General features: G+C 37.9%; 2 protein-coding genes across 4 annotated transcripts in view; both read left to right on the plus strand.

The window, feature by feature from the left end:
* The first annotated feature begins 8,578 nt into the window (after positions 1 to 8,578).
* cnga2a (cyclic nucleotide gated channel subunit alpha 2a) lies at positions 8,579 to 12,757 on the plus strand. The gene is made up of 6 exons (XM_016545012.1): positions 8,579 to 8,685; positions 8,800 to 8,910; positions 9,759 to 9,932; positions 10,043 to 10,150; positions 10,543 to 10,649; positions 10,856 to 12,757. The coding sequence occupies exons 1-6, from the start codon at positions 8,579 to 8,581 to the stop codon at positions 12,274 to 12,276; spliced, it is 2,028 nt and encodes a 675-aa protein (XP_016400498.1). The 3' UTR covers positions 12,277 to 12,757.
* A 6,351-nt stretch (positions 12,758 to 19,108) lies between these two features.
* Positions 19,109 to 21,664, plus strand: part of LOC107733413 (nuclear pore glycoprotein p62-like) — a 20,079-nt gene continuing 17,523 nt past the window's right edge. Inside the window, exons 1-2 of one of the 3 annotated variants that reach the window (XM_016545015.1) lie at positions 19,109 to 19,207; positions 19,930 to 20,280. In XM_016545015.1, the coding sequence (XP_016400501.1) occupies positions 19,997 to 20,280 (284 nt within the window). In that variant the 5' untranslated portion in view covers positions 19,109 to 19,207; positions 19,930 to 19,996. The remainder of the gene's footprint in view (positions 19,208 to 19,929; positions 20,281 to 21,664) is intronic. The other 2 variants (XM_016545013.1, XM_016545014.1) reach the window with 2 other exon arrangements.

Below are 21,664 nucleotides of genomic sequence, written 5' to 3' on the forward strand. Positions count from 1 at the left end.
TGAAGATTGAGAAAGATCAAGACCCTTATCAAACTCTTTGGCCAGCTTAATTTACAATCTCAATCTCTCAACAACGAGCAGGTCCTCCTGAGCCACGGGGAGCCAGTGCTTGTCCCAGTTCCCTCAAAAAAGGGACAAACATGAGCTTTTTCATTGAAAAGTTCTTGCAGTGCGCATGCTCAGTCCTCGATCTTTTCGATCCTGATCCTCACCCAAGCACATGATGTACAAGTCGTGCCTGTCCTCAGGTGCCAGAAATGCACACACTTTGTTTTGCCTGGGAGGATTCTATGGATCTCCTAGAGACCCGCTATGAACAAATGGCTCCTGAAGACACAAAAGAGCATGAGGTGTACTACTGACACCCTTTTATACTCAGTTGTGCTGGTACACTTTAAAAAATGCTGGGTTAAATATAACCCAGCGCTGGGTTAAAAAGGGACAAACCCAGCTATTGAGTTGTTTTGAGTCAAAACAACCCAACCGCTGGGTCAAAACAACCCAATAGCTGGGTTTGTCCCTTTTTAACCCAGTGCTGGGTTATATTTAACCCAGCATTTTTTAGAGTGTACACTCTAAAAAATGCTGGGTTAAATATAACCCAGCGCTGGGTTAAAAAGGGACAAACCCAGCTATTGAGTTGTTTTGAGTCAAAACAACCCAACCGCTGGGTCAAAACAACCCAATAGCTGGGTTTGTCCCTTTTTAACCCAGTGCTGGGTTATATTTAACCCAGCATTTTTTAGAGTGTACACTCTAAAAAATGCTGGGTTAAATATAACCCAGCGCTGGGTTAAAAAGGGACAAACCCAGCTATTGAGTTGTTTTGAGTCAAAACAACCCAACCGCTGGGTCAAAACAACCCAATAGCTGGGTTTGTCCCTTTTTAACCCAGTGCTGGGTTATATTTAACCCAGCATTTTTTAGAGTGTACACTCTAAAAAATGCTGGGTTAAATATAACCCAGCGCTGGGTTAAAAAGGGACAAACCCAGCTATTGAGTTGTTTTGAGTCAAAACAACCCAACCGCTGGGTCAAAACAACCCAATAGCTGGGTTTGTCCCTTTTTAACCCAGTGCTGGGTTATATTTAACCCAGCATTTTTTAGAGTGTACACTCTAAAAAATGCTGGGTTAAATATAACCCAGCGCTGGGTTAAAAAGGGACAAACCCAGCTATTGAGTTGTTTTGAGTCAAAACAACCCAACCGCTGGGTCAAAACAACCCAATAGCTGGGTTTGTCCCTTTTTAACCCAGTGCTGGGTTATATTTAACCCAGCATTTTTTAGAGTGTACACTCTAAAAAATGCTGGGTTAAATATAACCCAGCGCTGGGTTAAAAAGGGACAAACCCAGCTATTGAGTTGTTTTGAGTCAAAACAACCCAACCGCTGGGTCAAAACAACCCAATAGCTGGGTTTGTCCCTTTTTAACCCAGTGCTGGGTTATATTTAACCCAGCATTTTTTAGAGTGTACACTCTAAAAAATGCTGGGTTAAATATAACCCAGCGCTGGGTTAAAAAGGGACAAACCCAGCTATTGAGTTGTTTTGAGTCAAAACAACCCAACCGCTGGGTCAAAACAACCCAATAGCTGGGTTTGTCCCTTTTTAACCCAGTGCTGGGTTATATTTAACCCAGCATTTTTTAGAGTGTACACTCTAAAAAATGCTGGGTTAAATATAACCCAGCGCTGGGTTAAAAAGGGACAAACCCAGCTATTGAGTTGTTTTGAGTCAAAACAACCCAACCGCTGGGTCAAAACAACCCAATAGCTGGGTTTGTCCCTTTTTAACCCAGTGCTGGGTTATATTTAACCCAGCATTTTTTAGAGTGTACACTCTAAAAAATGCTGGGTTAAATATAACCCAGCGCTGGGTTAAAAAGGGACAAACCCAGCTATTGAGTTGTTTTGAGTCAAAACAACCCAACCGCTGGGTCAAAACAACCCAATAGCTGGGTTTGTCCCTTTTTAACCCAGTGCTGGGTTATATTTAACCCAGCATTTTTTAGAGTGTACACTCTAAAAAATGCTGGGTTAAATATAACCCAGCGCTGGGTTAAAAAGGGACAAACCCAGCTATTGAGTTGTTTTGAGTCAAAACAACCCAACCGCTGGGTCAAAACAACCCAATAGCTGGGTTTGTCCCTTTTTAACCCAGTGCTGGGTTATATTTAACCCAGCATTTTTTAGAGTGTACACTCTAAAAAATGCTGGGTTAAATATAACCCAGCGCTGGGTTAAAAAGGGACAAACCCAGCTATTGAGTTGTTTTGAGTCAAAACAACCCAACCGCTGGGTCAAAACAACCCAATAGCTGGGTTTGTCCCTTTTTAACCCAGTGCTGGGTTATATTTAACCCAGCATTTTTTAGAGTGTACACTCTAAAAAATGCTGGGTTAAATATAACCCAGCGCTGGGTTAAAAAGGGACAAACCCAGCTATTGAGTTGTTTTGAGTCAAAACAACCCAACCGCTGGGTCAAAACAACCCAATAGCTGGGTTTGTCCCTTTTTAACCCAGTGCTGGGTTATATTTAACCCAGCATTTTTTAGAGTGTACACTCTAAAAAATGCTGGGTTAAATATAACCCAGCGCTGGGTTAAAAAGGGACAAACCCAGCTATTGAGTTGTTTTGAGTCAAAACAACCCAACCGCTGGGTCAAAACAACCCAATAGCTGGGTTTGTCCCTTTTTAACCCAGTGCTGGGTTATATTTAACCCAGCATTTTTTAGAGTGTACACTCTAAAAAATGCTGGGTTAAATATAACCCAGCGCTGGGTTAAAAAGGGACAAACCCAGCTATTGAGTTGTTTTGAGTCAAAACAACCCAACCGCTGGGTCAAAACAACCCAATAGCTGGGTTTGTCCCTTTTTAACCCAGTGCTGGGTTATATTTAACCCAGCATTTTTTAGAGTGTACACTCTAAAAAATGCTGGGTTAAATATAACCCAGCGCTGGGTTAAAAAGGGACAAACCCAGCTATTGAGTTGTTTTGAGTCAAAACAACCCAACCGCTGGGTCAAAACAACCCAATAGCTGGGTTTGTCCCTTTTTAACCCAGTGCTGGGTTATATTTAACCCAGCATTTTTTAGAGTGTACACTCTAAAAAATGCTGGGTTAAATATAACCCAGCGCTGGGTTAAAAAGGGACAAACCCAGCTATTGAGTTGTTTTGAGTCAAAACAACCCAACCGCTGGGTCAAAACAACCCAATAGCTGGGTTTGTCCCTTTTTAACCCAGTGCTGGGTTATATTTAACCCAGCATTTTTTAGAGTGTACACTCTAAAAAATGCTGGGTTAAATATAACCCAGCGCTGGGTTAAAAAGGGACAAACCCAGCTATTGAGTTGTTTTGAGTCAAAACAACCCAACCGCTGGGTCAAAACAACCCAATAGCTGGGTTTGTCCCTTTTTAACCCAGTGCTGGGTTATATTTAACCCAGCATTTTTTAGAGTGTACACTCTAAAAAATGCTGGGTTAAATATAACCCAGCGCTGGGTTAAAAAGGGACAAACCCAGCTATTGAGTTGTTTTGAGTCAAAACAACCCAACCGCTGGGTCAAAACAACCCAATAGCTGGGTTTGTCCCTTTTTAACCCAGTGCTGGGTTATATTTAACCCAGCATTTTTTAGAGTGTACACTCTAAAAAATGCTGGGTTAAATATAACCCAGCGCTGGGTTAAAAAGGGACAAACCCAGCTATTGAGTTGTTTTGAGTCAAAACAACCCAACCGCTGGGTCAAAACAACCCAATAGCTGGGTTTGTCCCTTTTTAACCCAGCATTTTTTCAAGTGTAGTGACTTCATGGACTGTCATTGTGTTTGGACACGTGCTTCAGGCATTCCACTAGCACAAATGTATTCTAAAGGGAACTCTTAGTAAATTAGGGTGACAATACGTCCCCTTTTTCCCAGACACGTCCCGTCTAGGATTTCTATATTACTTAAAATATCCGATCAGTTGTATGACATCAAAGTACCATGAGATCTATAGAGAGCAGACAGCTCCTTATGCTTTCGATTCGCTCTCGCGGTACTTTGATGTCAAACGCCAATCGGTCTGAGTAGCACCGCTTCAAGTCGAAACACACCTGATATGTATGAGTATTTGCATCGCTTTGACCGTTCTCTGTAGATCCCATCTTCTCACGCACCGCGATTGGTCGATTATGTACAATGCCCTCATGTTATCGGTCAAACTACTTTTCGATCATTACCTTCAGCAAGTATGAAAACAGGAAAACAAAGCCAAAACCTGGATATTTTAGGCAATATAGAAATCCTGGCCAGGATGTCTCTGGGAAAAAGAGGACGTATGGTCACCCTAAGTTAATAGTGGATATGTGTTCCCTAATCGAAAGTGTTACATATTGTAAAATATGTTTTAAAATCACTTGTTTTCTTTTGTAATATATTTTAAAATGTAATTTATTCTTCTAAAGTCAAAGCTGAATTTTCAGCATCATTACTCCTGTCTTCAGTGTCACATGATCTTCAGAAATCATTATGATTTGCTGCTCAAGAAACATTTTGTGTTAAAAGAAAACAGCCTTCATATTTCTGTTGAAACTGATCGATTTTTCACGATTATTTGATGAATAGAACATTCAAAAGAAACAGCATTTATTTTAAATACAAATCTTTTGTAACATTATAAATGTCACTTTTGATCAGTTTAATGCATCTTTATTGCTGAATAAAAGTATTACTTTGTTCCCTCAAAAAATTTAAAGATATTGCATCAATGTTTTCACAATAATGTGAAGCAGCACAACTTTTCTCAACATTGATAATAATCAGAAATGTTTCTTATGCATCAAATCAGCATATTAGAATGATTTCTGAAGGATCATGTGACACTGAAGACTGGAGTAACGATGCTGGAAGTTCACAGGAATAAATACACTACAATAAACAAAAATAAATTCATTACACAGGAAAAATACATTACTATAGAAAACAGTTCTTTAAATAGTAATAATATTTCACAATTACTGGTTTCAATTTGTTTTTGATCAAATAAATGCAGACTTGGTGAACATAAGAGAATTCTTTAAAAAAAAACACACACTCTGGTATGCTGGTAGTGTAGATCCTCCTATGGCTATATCAGGTTTGACCGGGTGCCTTTTGGTCCATACCAGGTGACCTTTGACCCCAAACACACCACCACACATTATAAGTAGTTTTCAATAAATACATTTTCAATAAAAGCATTTCATAATGTATAGAATAATTGCCATTCCATTTGAAAGGCACATTTTATGGTGGGCCTTTAGACATACTATTATATACATGCATGTGAGCCAAGTATTTGATTTGCGCCAATATTTCTGTCATCATTTCTCTTGCGTCAATCAGACAGCAGCAGTAAAAACAGTTATATTTACCACTGATGACATGGTCCTTGTGTGTGTAATCAAGTGCTGAGCGGAGCAAAGCATGAGCATCAAAAACACAGCGCTGCAATCAGAGCACTTCAAACACACAAGCATCTGCTGGAATAACAATGAGCCTGAGCTCTCAGAAAACCACAGGAGGAGCTTTCAATCACACAACTGCGCTGGACATGCAAACACATCAGAGGATAGAGGAAAAGACACTGAGACTGAAGCTGAAGCGAGGAGGAGTGTGATGTCTGAAGTGCCGTATGGTAATGTGTCTCTCGTCCCCCTCCTGCCTCCAGACACTCATCTCCCCTCTCAGCCTCATTTCAGCCATAAAACATCAGATAAACGCACACATCCATCAACCAAACCGGTCAAACATCACTGCACTGAAGTCAGAGGAAGACTCTTCAGAGTTTAGGAGAGGAAGGATGTCTGAAGACTTCAGAAGCACGTTCTCCAAACTCATGAAGAATTAATACACCACCACTTGAACCTCAAACAGCTCAAAAATACAAGCAGGTGAGTGAATCAACACAACGCTTACATTCCTTAATCGTCAATGTACTGTCTTACATGTGCATATTCTAAGCAATAGTAAGAATGAATCATCAAAATAATATTTTAGGATAGTCCCTGTCTGATCTGTTGATATTCAGTGCTAGTCAGAGCAATGGCTTTAAATGCAGCCATAATGATCTGGATTCTGAGGTCACTTCTGGTTATCTTGTGACGACGGTGTTTTAAAAATGCTTCAGAGCCTGTGCACAGCTTTACAGTTTTAACAATTTTCAATTCAACTGCCCATTCTCAGGAAATGCTGCCATTTGTGCATGGAAATTTCTGGATCTTTTCTAGTTACTGCCAAATGAAGCCCAATTATCTCCATAGACACTGGGAGGCACCGTAAGAGGACAACTGGCCAATTCTTAAACTATTAAGGCCAATCGACTTAGATATAGTGATTAACTATATACAGTGCACTGCAGGTCAAACGTTTGGAATTATTAAGATGTTTTTTTTTTCTTCGTGTTTTTGAAAGAAGTCTCACCAAGGCTGCATTTATTGGAACAGAAATGCAGTCAAAACTGTAGCATTTTAAAATATCATGCATTAAAGGGATAGTTCACCCAAAAATGAAAATTTGATGTTTATCTGCTTACCCCCGGGGCAACCAAGATGTAGGTGACTTTGTTTCTTCAGTAGAACACAAACAAAGATTTTTAACACAAACCGTTGCAGTCTGTCAGTCATATAATGGAGGTGAATGGGAATCACGGCTTTGAGAGTCAAAAAAACATACACAAACAAAACCAAATTAAACCCTGCGGCTCGTGACGATACATTGATGTGTAAAGACACAAAACGATCGGTCTGTGCAAGAAACTGAACAGTATTTATATCGTTTTTTTACCTCTGATTCACGCAATGTCCAACTGTCCTGAGCGCGTTCACAACATCCGGCGCTTGACATCAAATAAATACGGTCGGGCAAAAAAATTCCACGTTGTCTGATGATATATCAAAATCGTCTTCCATTGTGATGACCTGTACTTCTAAATATCTTTAGATCATCGCAGAGCCAGTGAACAGGTCCGCAATCTCTCTGCACTGTGTAAATAATGAGTGACGTAAACGCGCGACAGATATGTATAGATCCCCTATTCGACCGCTCCAGATACGTTGACACGTCCGCCATTTTGGAACGTATCGCGGCCCATAGAAACAGTCACTAATGAGGCATCTACTGATATATATCTATGTGCCAGAGCACGTACACGCGCCACACGCCGGATGTTGTGAACGCGCTCAGGACAGTTGGACATTGCGGTGGATCATCAAATTTTAATTTTTGGGTGAACTATCCCTCAAAAGTCAAAAGTAATCAAAGTGATCAAAAGTAAAGTCATTTATGTTACGAAAGATTTATATTTCAAATAAATGCTGTTATTTTAACCTTCAATTCATCAAATAATCTTTTTAAAAAACATATCACTGGTTTCTACAAGAGTAGTGTAGTACTTTTGCATTGCAGTATATTTTAATTTGTACAAATAATTTTTTACAGCCTAAAATAATATACAATTAAAGTGCACCAGTAAATATCTGTATAAATATACTAACTTCTAAAGCCATTTCATGTCACTTTGATGACTTAGGTCTGCTATAATAATTAAAATATTTTTTGGTTTATCAGTAACATTTAGTAGCAAATGCTTATAGATCATTAAATATTAATTTAACTTTTATATATTCCAACAATATTAGAAACATATTTATATACAATTAAAGTGCACCAGTAAATATCTGTATAAATATATTAACTTCTAAAGCCATTTCATGTCACTTTGATGACTTAGGTCTGCTATAATAATTAAAATATTTTTTGGTTTATCAGTAACATTTAGTAGCAAATGCTTATAGATCATTAAATATTAATTTAACTTTTATATATTCCAACAATATTAGAAACATATTTGTCAAGTTGCCAGACATGATTAAATATATTGCTGTCCATTTAAACTGAAGAGACAATTACACAATAGTTTACAATATCTCTTTTTAGATAATATATAGTATAATATGTCTATAAAGACACCTTTATTTTGTTGTGTAGAATAATAAAACAAACACTTAAGTGCAGCACGTATTATTTGATTTTTGTATTTTTCTAACATTTTTCTAATTTGTTCACTCTAGTACTTTTGCATTGCAAGTATTACTATTTTAATTTGTACAAATATATGATTGAAATCAGGCTAAAATAATAAACAAGCACAGTGCACCAATAAATATCTGCTTTATGTGTTACCAATGTGCAAAAACAGCTGGGTATCCGTTTGAGCTGAGCACATTTATTGATTAAAGTGTTAAATTGTTTGTAGACTGAGTTAGTTAGATAGTTTTAAAGGTTAGAAGGCCATCATATATTTATTATAGAAATAAATAAAAATAAAAAAGAGTTTTACGTTTGAGCTGAAAATGTTGACCTATAGTGATATTTGTAATTTATTTGATTAATTATTCAGCATGTGAAATTAATTTGATAACATTTGAAATCAACTGAAAGTCTATTAAATATATATGAAGGTCACATACATTGTTACTAAAACTCTTATGCAATATAGAGCATGTAGCTGAACAGAGACAGGTCTTATTCCAGAACAGACTCTTTTACAGCATGACCGGCCAAGTGTTGGTGGAGAGCATGGATTTATCAGCTCACAGACTCTCTGTGAAGACGTCTGTTGAAGAAGAGTCAGAGCACGCGGATAGCACTATCAGCCGGTGAGATCGCAGCTCATGCTATTGTAGAACTCAACACTTCCCATCAGTTGTCTAATGGTCAGATACGGTCTGGCAGTCTGTATAAATCCCTGTTTGACTCTTTTGCCAGTGCAGTGGTCAGTCCATATGTGATGACACATCCTCAGAGTTACAGCGAGTGGCCACACTCGAACCGCGTGGACTGAACTCACAGAACTCCTTTCATGGCAGAGGGGCGCTGTCAAGGTGAGCGGGGCACACAGCTTCATTTGGATTTATTCACGTATGGCCTGCTTTGGAATTTGAATTGGTGAATTTTACAATTGGAAAACACAATTTTTCTAGTATTTTCTTCAAATGCACAGAATACCGGTATATAAAGTCAATATCATTTAATATATCATAGAATATATCATTTAAATTCACCCTGTCTGTCTAAATGTATGTGATATAGATTATTGTGGAAAAAAGTCATCAGTGCATATGTTTTAGTTTTTGAACTTTTGAAAAAAATGTTGGCCTCGTATCATGTTTGATTAAAATGTCATAACTGAATAGTCCAGTAAAAACACCAGTCTTCTCTCTGGTGACGTATGCAGGACTTCTCCACTCATTTAAGCCCCGTTCACACTACAAGCGACACGCAACAGCAAAGCGACACAATCCCATTCATTTCAATGGAGAGCTGGCGATTTCCGGCGACACGAGCGATAGCAAGCGACAGCGACCGTTGGCGACCGGATGGGGCGTGTCCAGCGACGCGACAAAGTTCAGAATCCTTCAACTTTATGCAAATGAAGAGCGACTTTCGGGAGCGACATGGTGGTCACACCAGATACTGTTAGTCCTCTTTAACCCCTCCCTGTAAGCTCATATTCATCTGCCTCCATTTTTAAGTGCCACGCCCACATCTCAACATCCAATCAACAACGACACACAATCAACAAGTCTGTTGCACTCTGATCACAATATAGAAGAAAAGATTCATCACTTGCTTGCATTTCATTGCAACTTTCACATTAAATACAATTTAATGTAACAAGGTGTCCACCATAAATGACAAATATATATATATATATATATATATTTCCAAGGTTGGTGAGTATGGTGGTCACTCTTAGAGAATGGGCCCATAAAAGCCTGCAGGAAGAGGAGGAAAGGCCAGATTCTTTCTTAGAGCGCTTCAGAGGACCTGAACTCCAAATTGCTCCCAGTCGGATAAGTATCAGACCCGATGCTCAAGATGGATCCAACAGTGCCAAAACCACGTGAGTTTGTGCTTTCACACCATTACCTCTGAACAACTGTATAAAATCTCCATTGTCTTGTTAAACATACATGTAACCACATAATATGTTGAAATGCATTTGGTTACCAGGAAAAAGTCTGATGTTTTCATATTGGCATCTGCTGATGACCTGTACTACCGCTGGCTGTTTGTTATTGCCGCAGCTGTATTGTACAACTGGTGCTTTGTGGTGGCTAGGTAAGACAAAAGAAATGTCCATTTATCTACACACGAGCAGAGTTTAAAGCTGAAATACTGAACATCAAAAGCATCTCTGAGCTAAGATTCTAAAAAGAATCCAGTGATTCCAATGTAAAACTAGTCAGCAAATTATACAGTAAATAACCTGAATATAATAAACCATCTCATTTTGGATTCTGAATGCTGCATGTAGGGCCTGTGAGGAAGGTATTTGTAGCAGCTGTTCTTCCATTAAATCCAAGCGCTATAATTAGACCTCAAGAGCAAGTGTGTGATCTAGGCTCTCATTTTGATGATGATTCATGTAAATAAGTGTTTTTGTGTCATGTGTGAAAGGGTCAGTCCTGACTGAAGCTGATGGTGTTTCATTATTCATATCCCAAACACAGGGCCTGCTTTGATGAGCTTCAAACCAGGAACTTCATTCTGTGGCTGGTTTTGGATTATCTCTCTGATGTCATTTATATACTGGACACCTGTGTGAGACTGAGAACAGGTCCGAATCTTCCAGCGTCTACCATGTTTTTGGAAGAGTTGTTGTGACACTTTGCTTTAAAGGTGGGGTAAGTGATTTCCGGTAGCCAATGTTGACATTTGAAATCACCAAAACAAACATGCCCCTATTAGCCCACCTTTAATAATTCAATAGGTGCTTCGGTACAAGTAATCATGAAGAACTGACTATGTATATCTTCACTATAGGTTTCCTTGAGCAGGGTCTTCTGGTGAAGGACCTTACCAAGTTAAGAGAAAGCTATTTTCACACAATGCAATTCAAGCTAGACCTGCTATCCATACTACCCACTGATCTAGCCTACATCGCCATTGGCATTCACGTGCCAGAGCTGCGTTTCAATCGACTGATGCGCTTCTCACGTCTCTTTGAGTTCTTTGACCGCACCGAGACCCGCACAAGCTACCCCAACATATTCCGCATTTGCAACTTGGTGCTCTATATCCTAGTCATCATTCACTGGAACGCCTGCATCTACTTTGCCATCTCCAAGTCTCTGGGGTTCGGATCCGACCAGTGGGTCTACCCAAACATCTCTGACCCTGAGTTTGGGACACTCACTCGAGGATACGTCTACTGCCTCTACTGGTCAACCCTCACCTTGACGACCATTGGGGAAATGCCGGCCCCAGTGCGGGATGAGGAATATCTTTTTGTTGTTTTTGATTTCCTTGTTGGCGTTCTCATTTTCGCCACCATTGTTGGTAATATAGGAGCCATGATATCAAACATGAATGCCACACGGGCCGAGTTCCAGGCTCACATCGATGCCATCAAACACTACATGCAGTTCAGAAAGGTCAGCAAAGAGCTGGAAGCCAGAGTCATCAAATGGTTTGACTACCTGTGGACCAACAAGAAAGCAATTGATGAGCAGGATGTCCTAAAGAATCTGCCCAACAAACTGCGGGCTGAGATCGCTATCAATGTGCACCTGGATACACTGAAGAAGGTCCGAATCTTCCAGGACTGTGAAGCTGGGCTTTTGGTGGAACTGGTGCTCAAGCTGCGGCCACAGGTCTTCAGTCCCGGAGACTACATCTGCCGAAAGGGGGACATAGGAAAAGAGATGTACATCATCAAAGAGGGTCGCCTTGCTGTTGTGGCCGATGATGGGGTGACCCAGTTTGCACACTTGACGGCCGGCAGCTGCTTTGGCGAGATTAGCATCCTCAACATCAAAGGCAGCAAAATGGGCAACCGTCGCACCGCTAACATCCGTAGCATTGGCTACTCTGACCTCTTCTGTTTGTCAAAGGATGACCTGATGGAGGCTGTAATGGAGTATCCGGATGCTAAGAAAGCTCTGGAAGAGAGGGGAAGACAGATCCTTCTGAAGGAGGGTCTGCTGGAGGAGTTGGACGCAGGTGGAATTGGAGAAGAACGGGTTGAGGAGAAAGTGGAGAGGCTGGAAGCTTCTCTTGAAATACTACAGACTCGGTTTGCTCGGTTATTGGCTGAGTACACAGCTACTCAACAGCGCCTGAAGCAGAGGCTCACAGCACTGGAGTGTAGGACACGTCACTCTGGCAGCGGCTTCTTCTCGGATGGCAATGAAAGCACTATTGACGGTGACGGTACACACAGTGAGGTCAACATCCAGCTCTGAGCACTTGCTTCTAAGACAGAACCTTATACAGTGCAGTGGTCTTAATGACCATTCAATAGCAATAACATATGAACACTAGAAAGAACATGACATTGCATGTGGAACTGTTTCATTTTTATTTGCAAATGCCATTGAACGGACCTCAATTGACTGTCTTATAAAAACATAACAAGCTTTTGCCCACCCCATTTAAAGGTGTACTTTTTTTTTTTTTTAGCTTTTTGTGTGAAGTTTTGCTAATTAAAAAAAGTTTCCCAAATAACAAACTAACAGCACTTTTGGGATATACCATTAACTGGTGTAAACCCAGATGAGACTCCAGACATGTCAGTCTTCAAGAAACAAACAAAAAACTTCTAGACTTATTAAAATGTTTTATTGTACATTTGTGAAAAGGTACCAATCATCCCTCATTAGTATTGCCATGCTGAGATCACATGACCAGCCATGTCATGCAATTTACTTGCTAATGTTTATTACGGGTGGGCAGTATTGTACATTTTTGAGCACAGCTGCTCTCATGATTCTTTCAATGTTAGCTGTGCTGCTGAATCTCTAGCACCACATAAAATAATCATATTGACCTGATTTGTATTATTATTATTATTATTATTGTGTTTGTGGGGCAGAAGTGTCCCGTGATAGTTTCTGTTGGTTGTTTTAAGCCTTGTATTGCAAAATAAAAAGTGAGTTTAAATGTTTTAACTTCAATGATTACTTGCAGTCTAGTTACTAAGCCTCTGCACTGAGTTGGAAGCATCAGTCTTTGTGTAAAGACAGACAAGTCTGACTAGGTGAGTCCACCAATGCATTGCTCTTTTTATTCCTGAAATTATGGTCACTCAACCTGTAAAAATCAACTCATTTAATTGGTTGAAAAAATGGAAAAGGTAGGCTACTGGTAATTTTCTGCCAGCACATTATTTGTTAAATTTACAGAAATGTCCTTAAAAACCTCTTTTGAAATATAAGAGGTCTTTGTAGCTACCATTAAAACATCCTGCAAGGTCCATGGCTTATACTGTAAATGTCCTCCTCATTATAAACAAAGCCTTTATTTAATGAAGCTCCAAAAATGGTCTGTTTTATTATTGTGGGACCTGTGACATCACAGAGGGAAATACATCTGCTTATGACAGGCTCCAGAGCAAGATATTGACGGATAGTTATGAGGCAACAGGAGAGAAGTCGCAAATGTTGGGGAAGTGTTGTAGGTCACATGACAATGCAGATCGTGCGTGCGCGCACACACACACACACACACACACACACACACACACACACACACACACTCATACATACATACATACACAGGCTGTAAAAGGTACTTTTTTAAGTCACAAAGTTCCCCAAAGAACCTTTCAGTCACTAGTGCTTAACTTTTTTTTTATTTTTTTACATTTTCTTCACTGTGAATAACCTTTTTCCTTTATAAAGAACCTTCTCTGCAATAGGAAGAATTCAAGGATGCTAAAGGTCTAAAGAACCTTTATTGTCAAGAGTGCACATCATGAGCCTGTCCAGCAGAGGGAGTTTGTAACTCACACCTAGTGCCTTTGTCTGAGATGTTCAGGTTCACTAAGGTTACAGGCAGGTGTGCGGGAGCAGGGTTTTAGCTCTCCAGGAGCAGGATTGGTTACCCCGATGAATACTCACACTTACTATAGCACTGAATGTATATCTGTGTTAAATCATGGGTTAGACAACAACACTGTTAATACTCAAATATACTCTATTTGACTATACACTGCTCATATCTTATATCAAGGAACTCTACAGATAGTTTGATGAGCACAGTTTCTGCTCCTGTGTTGATATATTTTCTCACAACCAATTAACTCATGTAATTTTGGGTCACACTTTATTTTAAGGTCCAATTGTTAAAGGGGTCATGTGATGTTGCTAAAAAGAACATTATTTTGTGTATTTGGTGTAATGAAATGTGTTTATGCGGTTTAAGGTTAAGAAAACACATTATTTTCCACATACTGTACATTATTGTTTCTCCTCTATGCCCCGCCTTTCTGAAACGCGTCGATTTTTACAAAGCTCATCAGTCTGAAAAGCGAGGTGTGCTCTGATTGACCAACACATCTGAATATTTGGGTTGAACTGTACTGGAACAGTGTTGTAAATACAACTTAACCACTGATTTCTAGTCGTGTCCTTTTTTGGAAGACCAAACAAAGTAGTTTCACTTCCACAACGAAACACACAGCGTCACACACACGGAGGCCTACAGTGAGCAGAGGCGGCGGATTTGACGAAGGAGCGGCCGGCTGGACTCCGCTTCGTCCACGGTGAAAGCCGATCCGGAGAACGAGCCGTTTTAGGTAGGCGTGGCTGACTCTTAACTTTTATAAAGAATATCTCTTTGGATTTGAGACTTTAGTCTTTGCAACTTTACAGATCTTCTTTATGCACCAAGAGCTTGTAACACTCCAAAGAGAAAGGAAAAATTGAAATCGCATCATATGACCCCTTTAAGTTATTTGAGGTAGTTGTTAAGTTCAGGTATGAGGTGGATTAGGGGATCATAAATAAGGTCATGCAGAATAAGACATTATTATGTGCTTTATAAGTACTGAAAAACAGCCAATATGCTATAATATACATGCTAAAAAAACAACTACTTAATAGTGAGAATTGGTCCTTAAAATAAAGTGTTACCGTAATTTTTCTTTAATTTCTATTAAATACATTTAGAAAGGATCATTGTGGCCATATACACATTTTTTAAAAATGTGACATCTTTTGCTAAAAGTCGGCATGACTCCATGTGTGTTTCATTTTTTTTGAACAAACGTCAGATTTTGGTTACGTATGCAGGCCTTCTCCAACCATTTAGTCCTCTTAAACACCACCCCTTCACAATCAACTGCAAGACCACATTCATATTTGAGTGTGAATAACTCAAAATCCAATCAACAATAATACAGAACAATACAGAAGAAAAGATCTGCTGCTACTTCTGTTTCGTTGTGACTTTAACTACACATTTGATAGCATAATAACGTTTCATTTTTATCTGAATTAACAGCTGTTCTGGTTGTAAAAGTTACTTTGAAAATGGAAAATAAATGAAAGGATGCATTTAGCATGGCTTTCTATGTGTCCTCCTGTCACCAACACCCAGCGTAAGCTGCAGTGGTTGTTCTTATAGCCTACATGGTATTTGTCTTGCATTTGTTTCATATTAAGTACATCATTTTGCATCCAGTGTGGTGCTTTTTTTTCTTTTTCTTCTCTTTCTTAATGTTCAATGCACAGAACATCCATAAGAAACGTGTCACTCATAAGAAATGACATTATTGAAGAATTTAGAATAATTCAAGAACTACAGTGTCGTCTTAGAACCCTGAGAACACAGATACGCTCCCCAATGAGGACTTAATTGACAAGACGGTTACTAAAAAGATGACTAAAACAGTTTATTTTGACTTAGATATATTTGTAAATGTTGATTAAAACATTATTGCCCATTACTGTACTGAATTTATGGTTACTAGTTACTGAATTACTAATAATAATAATAATAATAATAGTATTTTAAAAACATGACTTAAAGGGTTAGTTCACCCAAGAATGAAAATTGTGAGATCTGGACTCTGGATTTGAGATCAGATCCACTGAGAGAAGAAACACCACACTGTAAAAAAAATCGGTGATATTTACGGTAAAATACCGGCAGCTGTGGTTGCCAGAAAAAATATGGTAGCAACATTTTAGGTTTTACAGACTTAACTTAAATTCACAATAAAACACCGTATTTCATTAACTGATGTAATGTTAATAGACCAACATATTGAAGTAATAATATCTGTTTTGAACCATTGTAATGCACTGATAACCACCAAAAACTGGTGGTGATGAGAAAGTCACATGATGAACCAAAGCTCATCACAAACAGCTTTTCTGCGAGCTGAGGAGGGCAATACTTATATATAATACAATACAATATACAGTGGGTACGGAAAGTATTCAGACCCCCTTAAATTTTTCACTCTTTGTTATATTGCAGCCATTTGCTAAAATCATTTAAGTTAATTTTTTTTCCTCATTAATGTACACACAGCACCCCATATTGACAGAAAAACACAGAATTGTTGACATTTTTGCAAATTTATTAAAAAAGAAAAACTGAAAAATGCTCAGTATTTAGTAGAAGCACCCATTTGATCTAATACAGCCATGAGTCTTATTGGGAAAGATGCAACAAGTTTTTCACACATGGATTTGGGGATCCTCTGCCATTCCCTCTTGCAGATCCACTCCAGTTCTGTCAGGTTGGATGGTAAACGTTGGTGGAAAGCCATTTTTAGGTCTCTCCAGAGATGCTCAATAATGTAATTACATTTATTCACCGAATATAGTATGGAAACTTACTGTTAACCAGTTAACAGGTTTTTACTGTAGCATTTTACAGTCTTTTACTGTTAAAATCACAATCATTTTTTACAGTGCAGCAGCTCAACTTACCTTTCCTTCGTGACGTTAAAGTTCTGGAAAATATAGAGTTTGAAAAACATTTTAATATCTTTAAAAAAATGCTCATAACAGTGTACTATCTCTCTATACAAATCATTAGTTTGATCATTGATTGGTTAATTAGCAAGCTGTTTTGTGTGCAAATGATGAAGCCAAAATCAGTCATCACCTTCAGAAAGCAGACATTGTCACTGGCTTTCATCATCTCCTCCGTGTCTTTGATTGTGTGTGAAAGAGCTGAGATGTGTCTGCTCAGGGCGTAGCCATCATTTCAGAAGTGAGGGGGACAGAAATGTTATATATATATATATAAAACATTACAATATAACATTTCTGTAATCTATATAACCTACCAGTCAACAGTTTTTGAACAGTAAGATTTTTAATGTTTTATAAAGAAGTCTCTTCTGCTCACCAAGCCTGCATTTATTTGATTCAAAGTACAGCAAACGCAGTAATGTTGTGAAATATTCTTACTATTTAAAATAACTGCTTTCTATTTGAATATATTTAAAATTTATTCCTGTGATCAAAGCTGTATTTTCAGCATCATTATTCCAGACATTTATAATGTTACAAAAGATTTCTATTTCAGATAAATGCTGTTCTTCTGAACTTTCTATGCATCAAAGAAACCTGAATGATTATACTCAGCTGTTTTCAACATAATAATAACAATAATTAATGTTTTTTGAGCAGCAAATCAGAATATCAGAATGATTTCTGAAGGATCGTGTGACTGGAGTAATGATGCTGAAAATGTAGCTTTGAAATCACTATAAATTACATTTTAAAATATATTCAAATAGAAAATAGTTATTTTAAATAGCCTAGTAAAAATAATTCAAAATGTTACTGTTTTGCTGGACTTTGGATCAAATAAATGCAGGCTTGGAGAGCAGAAGAGACTTCTTTAAAAAACTTTCGACTGGTAGTGTATAGGCAACTCTAATTGTTCTCTAATTTCTAGCTTTTAATTGACTTAGAATATAAACTTAATATAGAACCTTATGACATTTTACTTTGTTTTCCAATGTTTTTTCCCATATAAAATACAAAATTTCATTATTAATCTTTTATTTATTTTTTTAGCAAAGTTTTATATTCATAAGACAAGACTCAAAATAAACCATCATATATTACCTTTTGTGACACTGATCTTAAATATATTTTGAAACCCTTTCTAATATGAGACCACAAAACAAGAAGCTTAAAAACAATAAACGTTCTTCTAAAGCTCTTCAAATGTATGCAACTGCCCTAATGTTATATAGCACTTTTTATCCTAGTATTTTTTTTAAATAATATGTTTATGTTCATTTTATGTTGTTGTTGTTGTTGTGTTTTACATGCTTTAAACTGTACGGCATTGTCTTATATCTGCCTTTTGCCTTGTATTTGTATGTGACGGAACTAAAAATAATAATAATTAGTCACTTCTTGGCAGGTTTTGTAAGTTTCTGATGACCTTTTCGATCTTCTCAATACAGAATGATTGTATAATTTATTGAATGTATAACTTTATTTGAGCTTTCGTGTCGTGGACTCAACGAACTGGAAAAAAAAAATTAATCTAAAGAAACGTTATAAAATACTGTATGTTAGTCATATGGTGTAATAAAGTGTTCATGTTGTTATTTTGTTTTACATGCTTTAAACTGTACGGCATTGTCTTATATCTGCCTTACTTTTTGCCTTGTATTTGTATGTGACGGAACTAAAAATAATAATAATTAGTCACTTCTTGGCAGGTTTTGTAAGTTTCTGATGACCTTTTCGATCTTCTCAATACAGAATGATTGTATAATTTATTGAATGTATAACTTTATTTGAGCTTTCGTGTCGTGGACTCAACGAACTGGAAAAAAAAAATTAATCTAAAGAAACGTTATAAAATACTGTATGTTAGTCATATGGTGTAATAAAGTGTTCAGGACTCTGTCAATATTAATGAGCAGTCCGTGACCCTCCCTCAAAGCAAACACTGATTATAACACTCTTTTTTATAGCTTGTTTTAGCGTAAAGTTTTGAAATTTTGCTTCAGTCATGTTGTCATTATTGTCAATTAATTTTATAAATCAATCCATTTAAATCTTTCATTTAAAAAACAAAACAAAAAACATTGTGTGCAGAACCGAATAAAATGCAAAACTGCTTTATAAAAACAACAACAACAACAACATGGTATTATCATCATACTTTTAGGCCTTTTTTGTTCATGTAATTAAAATTAAATCAAAATCCTAATAAATAAAATATTGATTGGTTGATTATTTGATGCGGCAGTTTAACTTTATTTTGATGTAGGTACTATTTGAAAGTGGCTGTCGTGTAAGAACTGTAATTTTGGTCAGGCAGTGTTTTAGACAGTAGACGCAGGGGTCCTCACGGGAGCAGCGCGTGTGACGCACACTGCGCAGGAGCTGCTGTGAAGAGCTCTGTGTAAGTTTTAATTGTTAATTATTTCCCCTTATATCATTTAGTCTGCCCGTCTTAGTTTTATAGTACTAACACGAGCGATGTAATTGTGCAGAGGAGGGCATTAATGTGAGGAGCTGTCAGCTAGCTGTGTCTGCACTGAACTTAAACTATATTATTCAACCATTTTAATGAACCGATAACACGAAATGTTCATTTCTAATGAAGCACATGAGCTGCTCTACTACTGCGTTTGTTATCAGTTGATTTTAATATGGTTGTATGACTGAATATGTAAAAGAGACTAAGTCTAAGGTCTAAAACTAAAATCTAGCGTTTAGCCTACATAGTCAGTAAGTTACATCAATCATATTCTCAAAGCCTACAGGACCTAGAAGACATTTTTGGACATTATGGTCGCAAAATAAGACACAGCAGGCTACCTAGACGGTGTTTTTGCTGCATAGTGTCAAACATTAAGAGCTATGCAGCATAGTCTGAAAGCCAGAGTTGAGGGTTGACTGCACACATTATCTACAGTACTATGGTCTAGGCCTCTAGACACAATTTCTAATAAACCTGTGTAATCGTCTTGATGATATGATTAATGATATATTTCACAGTATGACATACATGTGTGTTTGTGCACCCTTAGCTGCTTAGCACACAGTGGTGTTTAACCACCATTCTTGAAAATAAATTCAACAGATTTGCAATTAAATCATGTACGATGGTCGTTTCTACAGGTCCGCTATCGGACAGGCCTGGCACATCAAGGCTCTCACTCTTGTTTCACTCATCGTTTGCAGCACTATGGCGTTTAACTTCGGTCAGGCGGGCACTGGAGGTTTCAACTTTGGAGCCCCTAAAACTACAGCTGCAGGCACCACAGGCTTCGGGCTGCAGACCAGCGCTCCTGCGGGAGGGGCCTTATCTTTCGGGGCCAGCCAACCCCAGACTCAGACCTTTGGGAACCCGTCGTCTCAGATCGCAGGACTTCTCGCTCAGCCGATGCAGAATAATGGAAGCATGCAAGCTGGATTCAGCTTCGGAGCCCAGACTCAGAGCACCGCCTCAAGTGGAGGCTTCTCTTTTGGGTGAGATTTTTTCTGGGACGGATCTAAGTTAATTCTTTTTTCCCCCCAATTATGTTTATAATGTTGGTCTTAATAAAGCAATAATAAACAGTTCTTTCAAGGAATAGAGTGTAACAGCCGTAAGTAAAAATCTCATTCATTTTCTCCACAGGGGAATTGATTTTTAATGATAACTTATAAACCTGCTGTGAGCTTTGAGGTTGTTAATCCATGTACTTTTGTTAAAGCAATCCGATGATATTATTTTTTTAAAATAACCATATTCAACAGCAGAATCCCTGTTGAAAAGCTACATTACCCATGAATCTGCAACTAAATCTAAACATGCAAATCAAGCCAAAATAACTCTTTAGCTCCGCCCACTCCCATGAAGCACTGAGAATGATGTCGGGTCAGTTTCCAGACTTTCTCAAACTACTTATTTTGCAATGAATTTTTTTTAAATGTATTGTTTGCATATGTGATCCTGGACCACAAAGTTTAGAACCAGATGAGATTAATACATCAGCTGAAAGCTGAATAAATAAGCTCTCCATTGATGTATGGTTTGTTAGGATAGGACAAGATTTGGCCGAGATACAACTATTTGAAAATCTGGAATCTGAGGGTGCAAAAAAATCAAAATATTGAGAAAATCGTCTTTAAAGTTGTCCAAATGAAGTTCTTAGCAATGCATATTACTAATCAAAAATTAAGATTTGATATATTTACGGTAGGAAATTAACAAAATATATTAATGGAACATGATCTTTACTTAATATCCTAATGATTTTTGGCATAAAAGAAAAATCTATAATTTTAACCCATACAATGTATTGTTGGCTATTGCTACAAATATACCCCAGCGACTTATGACTGCTTTTGTGCTCCAGGGTCACATATATGTCTTTTTGCCCGATTTTGAAATACTTCAAACACGATTAATCGAATGCGATTGTCATGCGCATTTTGTTTAAAAAAGCCGGTTCTGTAATCAGCAGGAAATCATCATCACGTGCTTTCAGATGGAGCAGAACTTACTACACATAGCCATAGTTCACTGACAAGTTACGCAAAAAAATCGCAGCCGATTTTATTGCGCGATTCTGAAATCGAAGAAATCGTTTGCGATAATGACAGCTGTTTGCATAGCTTCTCAGTGCACTACGGCTGTGAAGTAAATGCTGCTCCATCTGAAAGCATGTGAAAATACCACATTTAATAACATATTTTTACTCCAAACTCACTTCATAACGTCAGTCGAGTGTTTGAAATAAATCCGTCTGTGAGATGATGTGGCTTCTTAAACAGAATAAGGCACGCAACAGATTTCATAGTATTCTAAGCAGTGATAAAGGCATTGCATTATAAACATACTTTATTTTAATGAAAATTACAATAATAA

The sequence above is a fragment of the Sinocyclocheilus rhinocerous genome, unplaced genomic scaffold (genome assembly GCF_001515625.1).
Source record: "Sinocyclocheilus rhinocerous isolate Xijiao unplaced genomic scaffold, SAMN03320098_v1.1 scaffold460, whole genome shotgun sequence".
Taxonomy (NCBI): domain Eukaryota; kingdom Metazoa; phylum Chordata; class Actinopteri; order Cypriniformes; family Cyprinidae; genus Sinocyclocheilus; species Sinocyclocheilus rhinocerous.

Coding starts and splice junctions, on each gene's coding strand:
- cnga2a (XM_016545012.1), top strand. CDS start 8,579: ATGACCGGCCAAGTGTTGGTGGAGAGCATGGATTTATCAGCTCACAGA. Junction 8,686..8,799: donor GCGGATAGCACTATCAGCCG/GTGAGATCGCAG, acceptor TTGCCAGTGCAG/TGGTCAGTCCATATGTGATG. Junction 10,650..10,855: donor CTGTGTGAGACTGAGAACAG/GTCCGAATCTTC, acceptor TCTTCACTATAG/GTTTCCTTGAGCAGGGTCTT.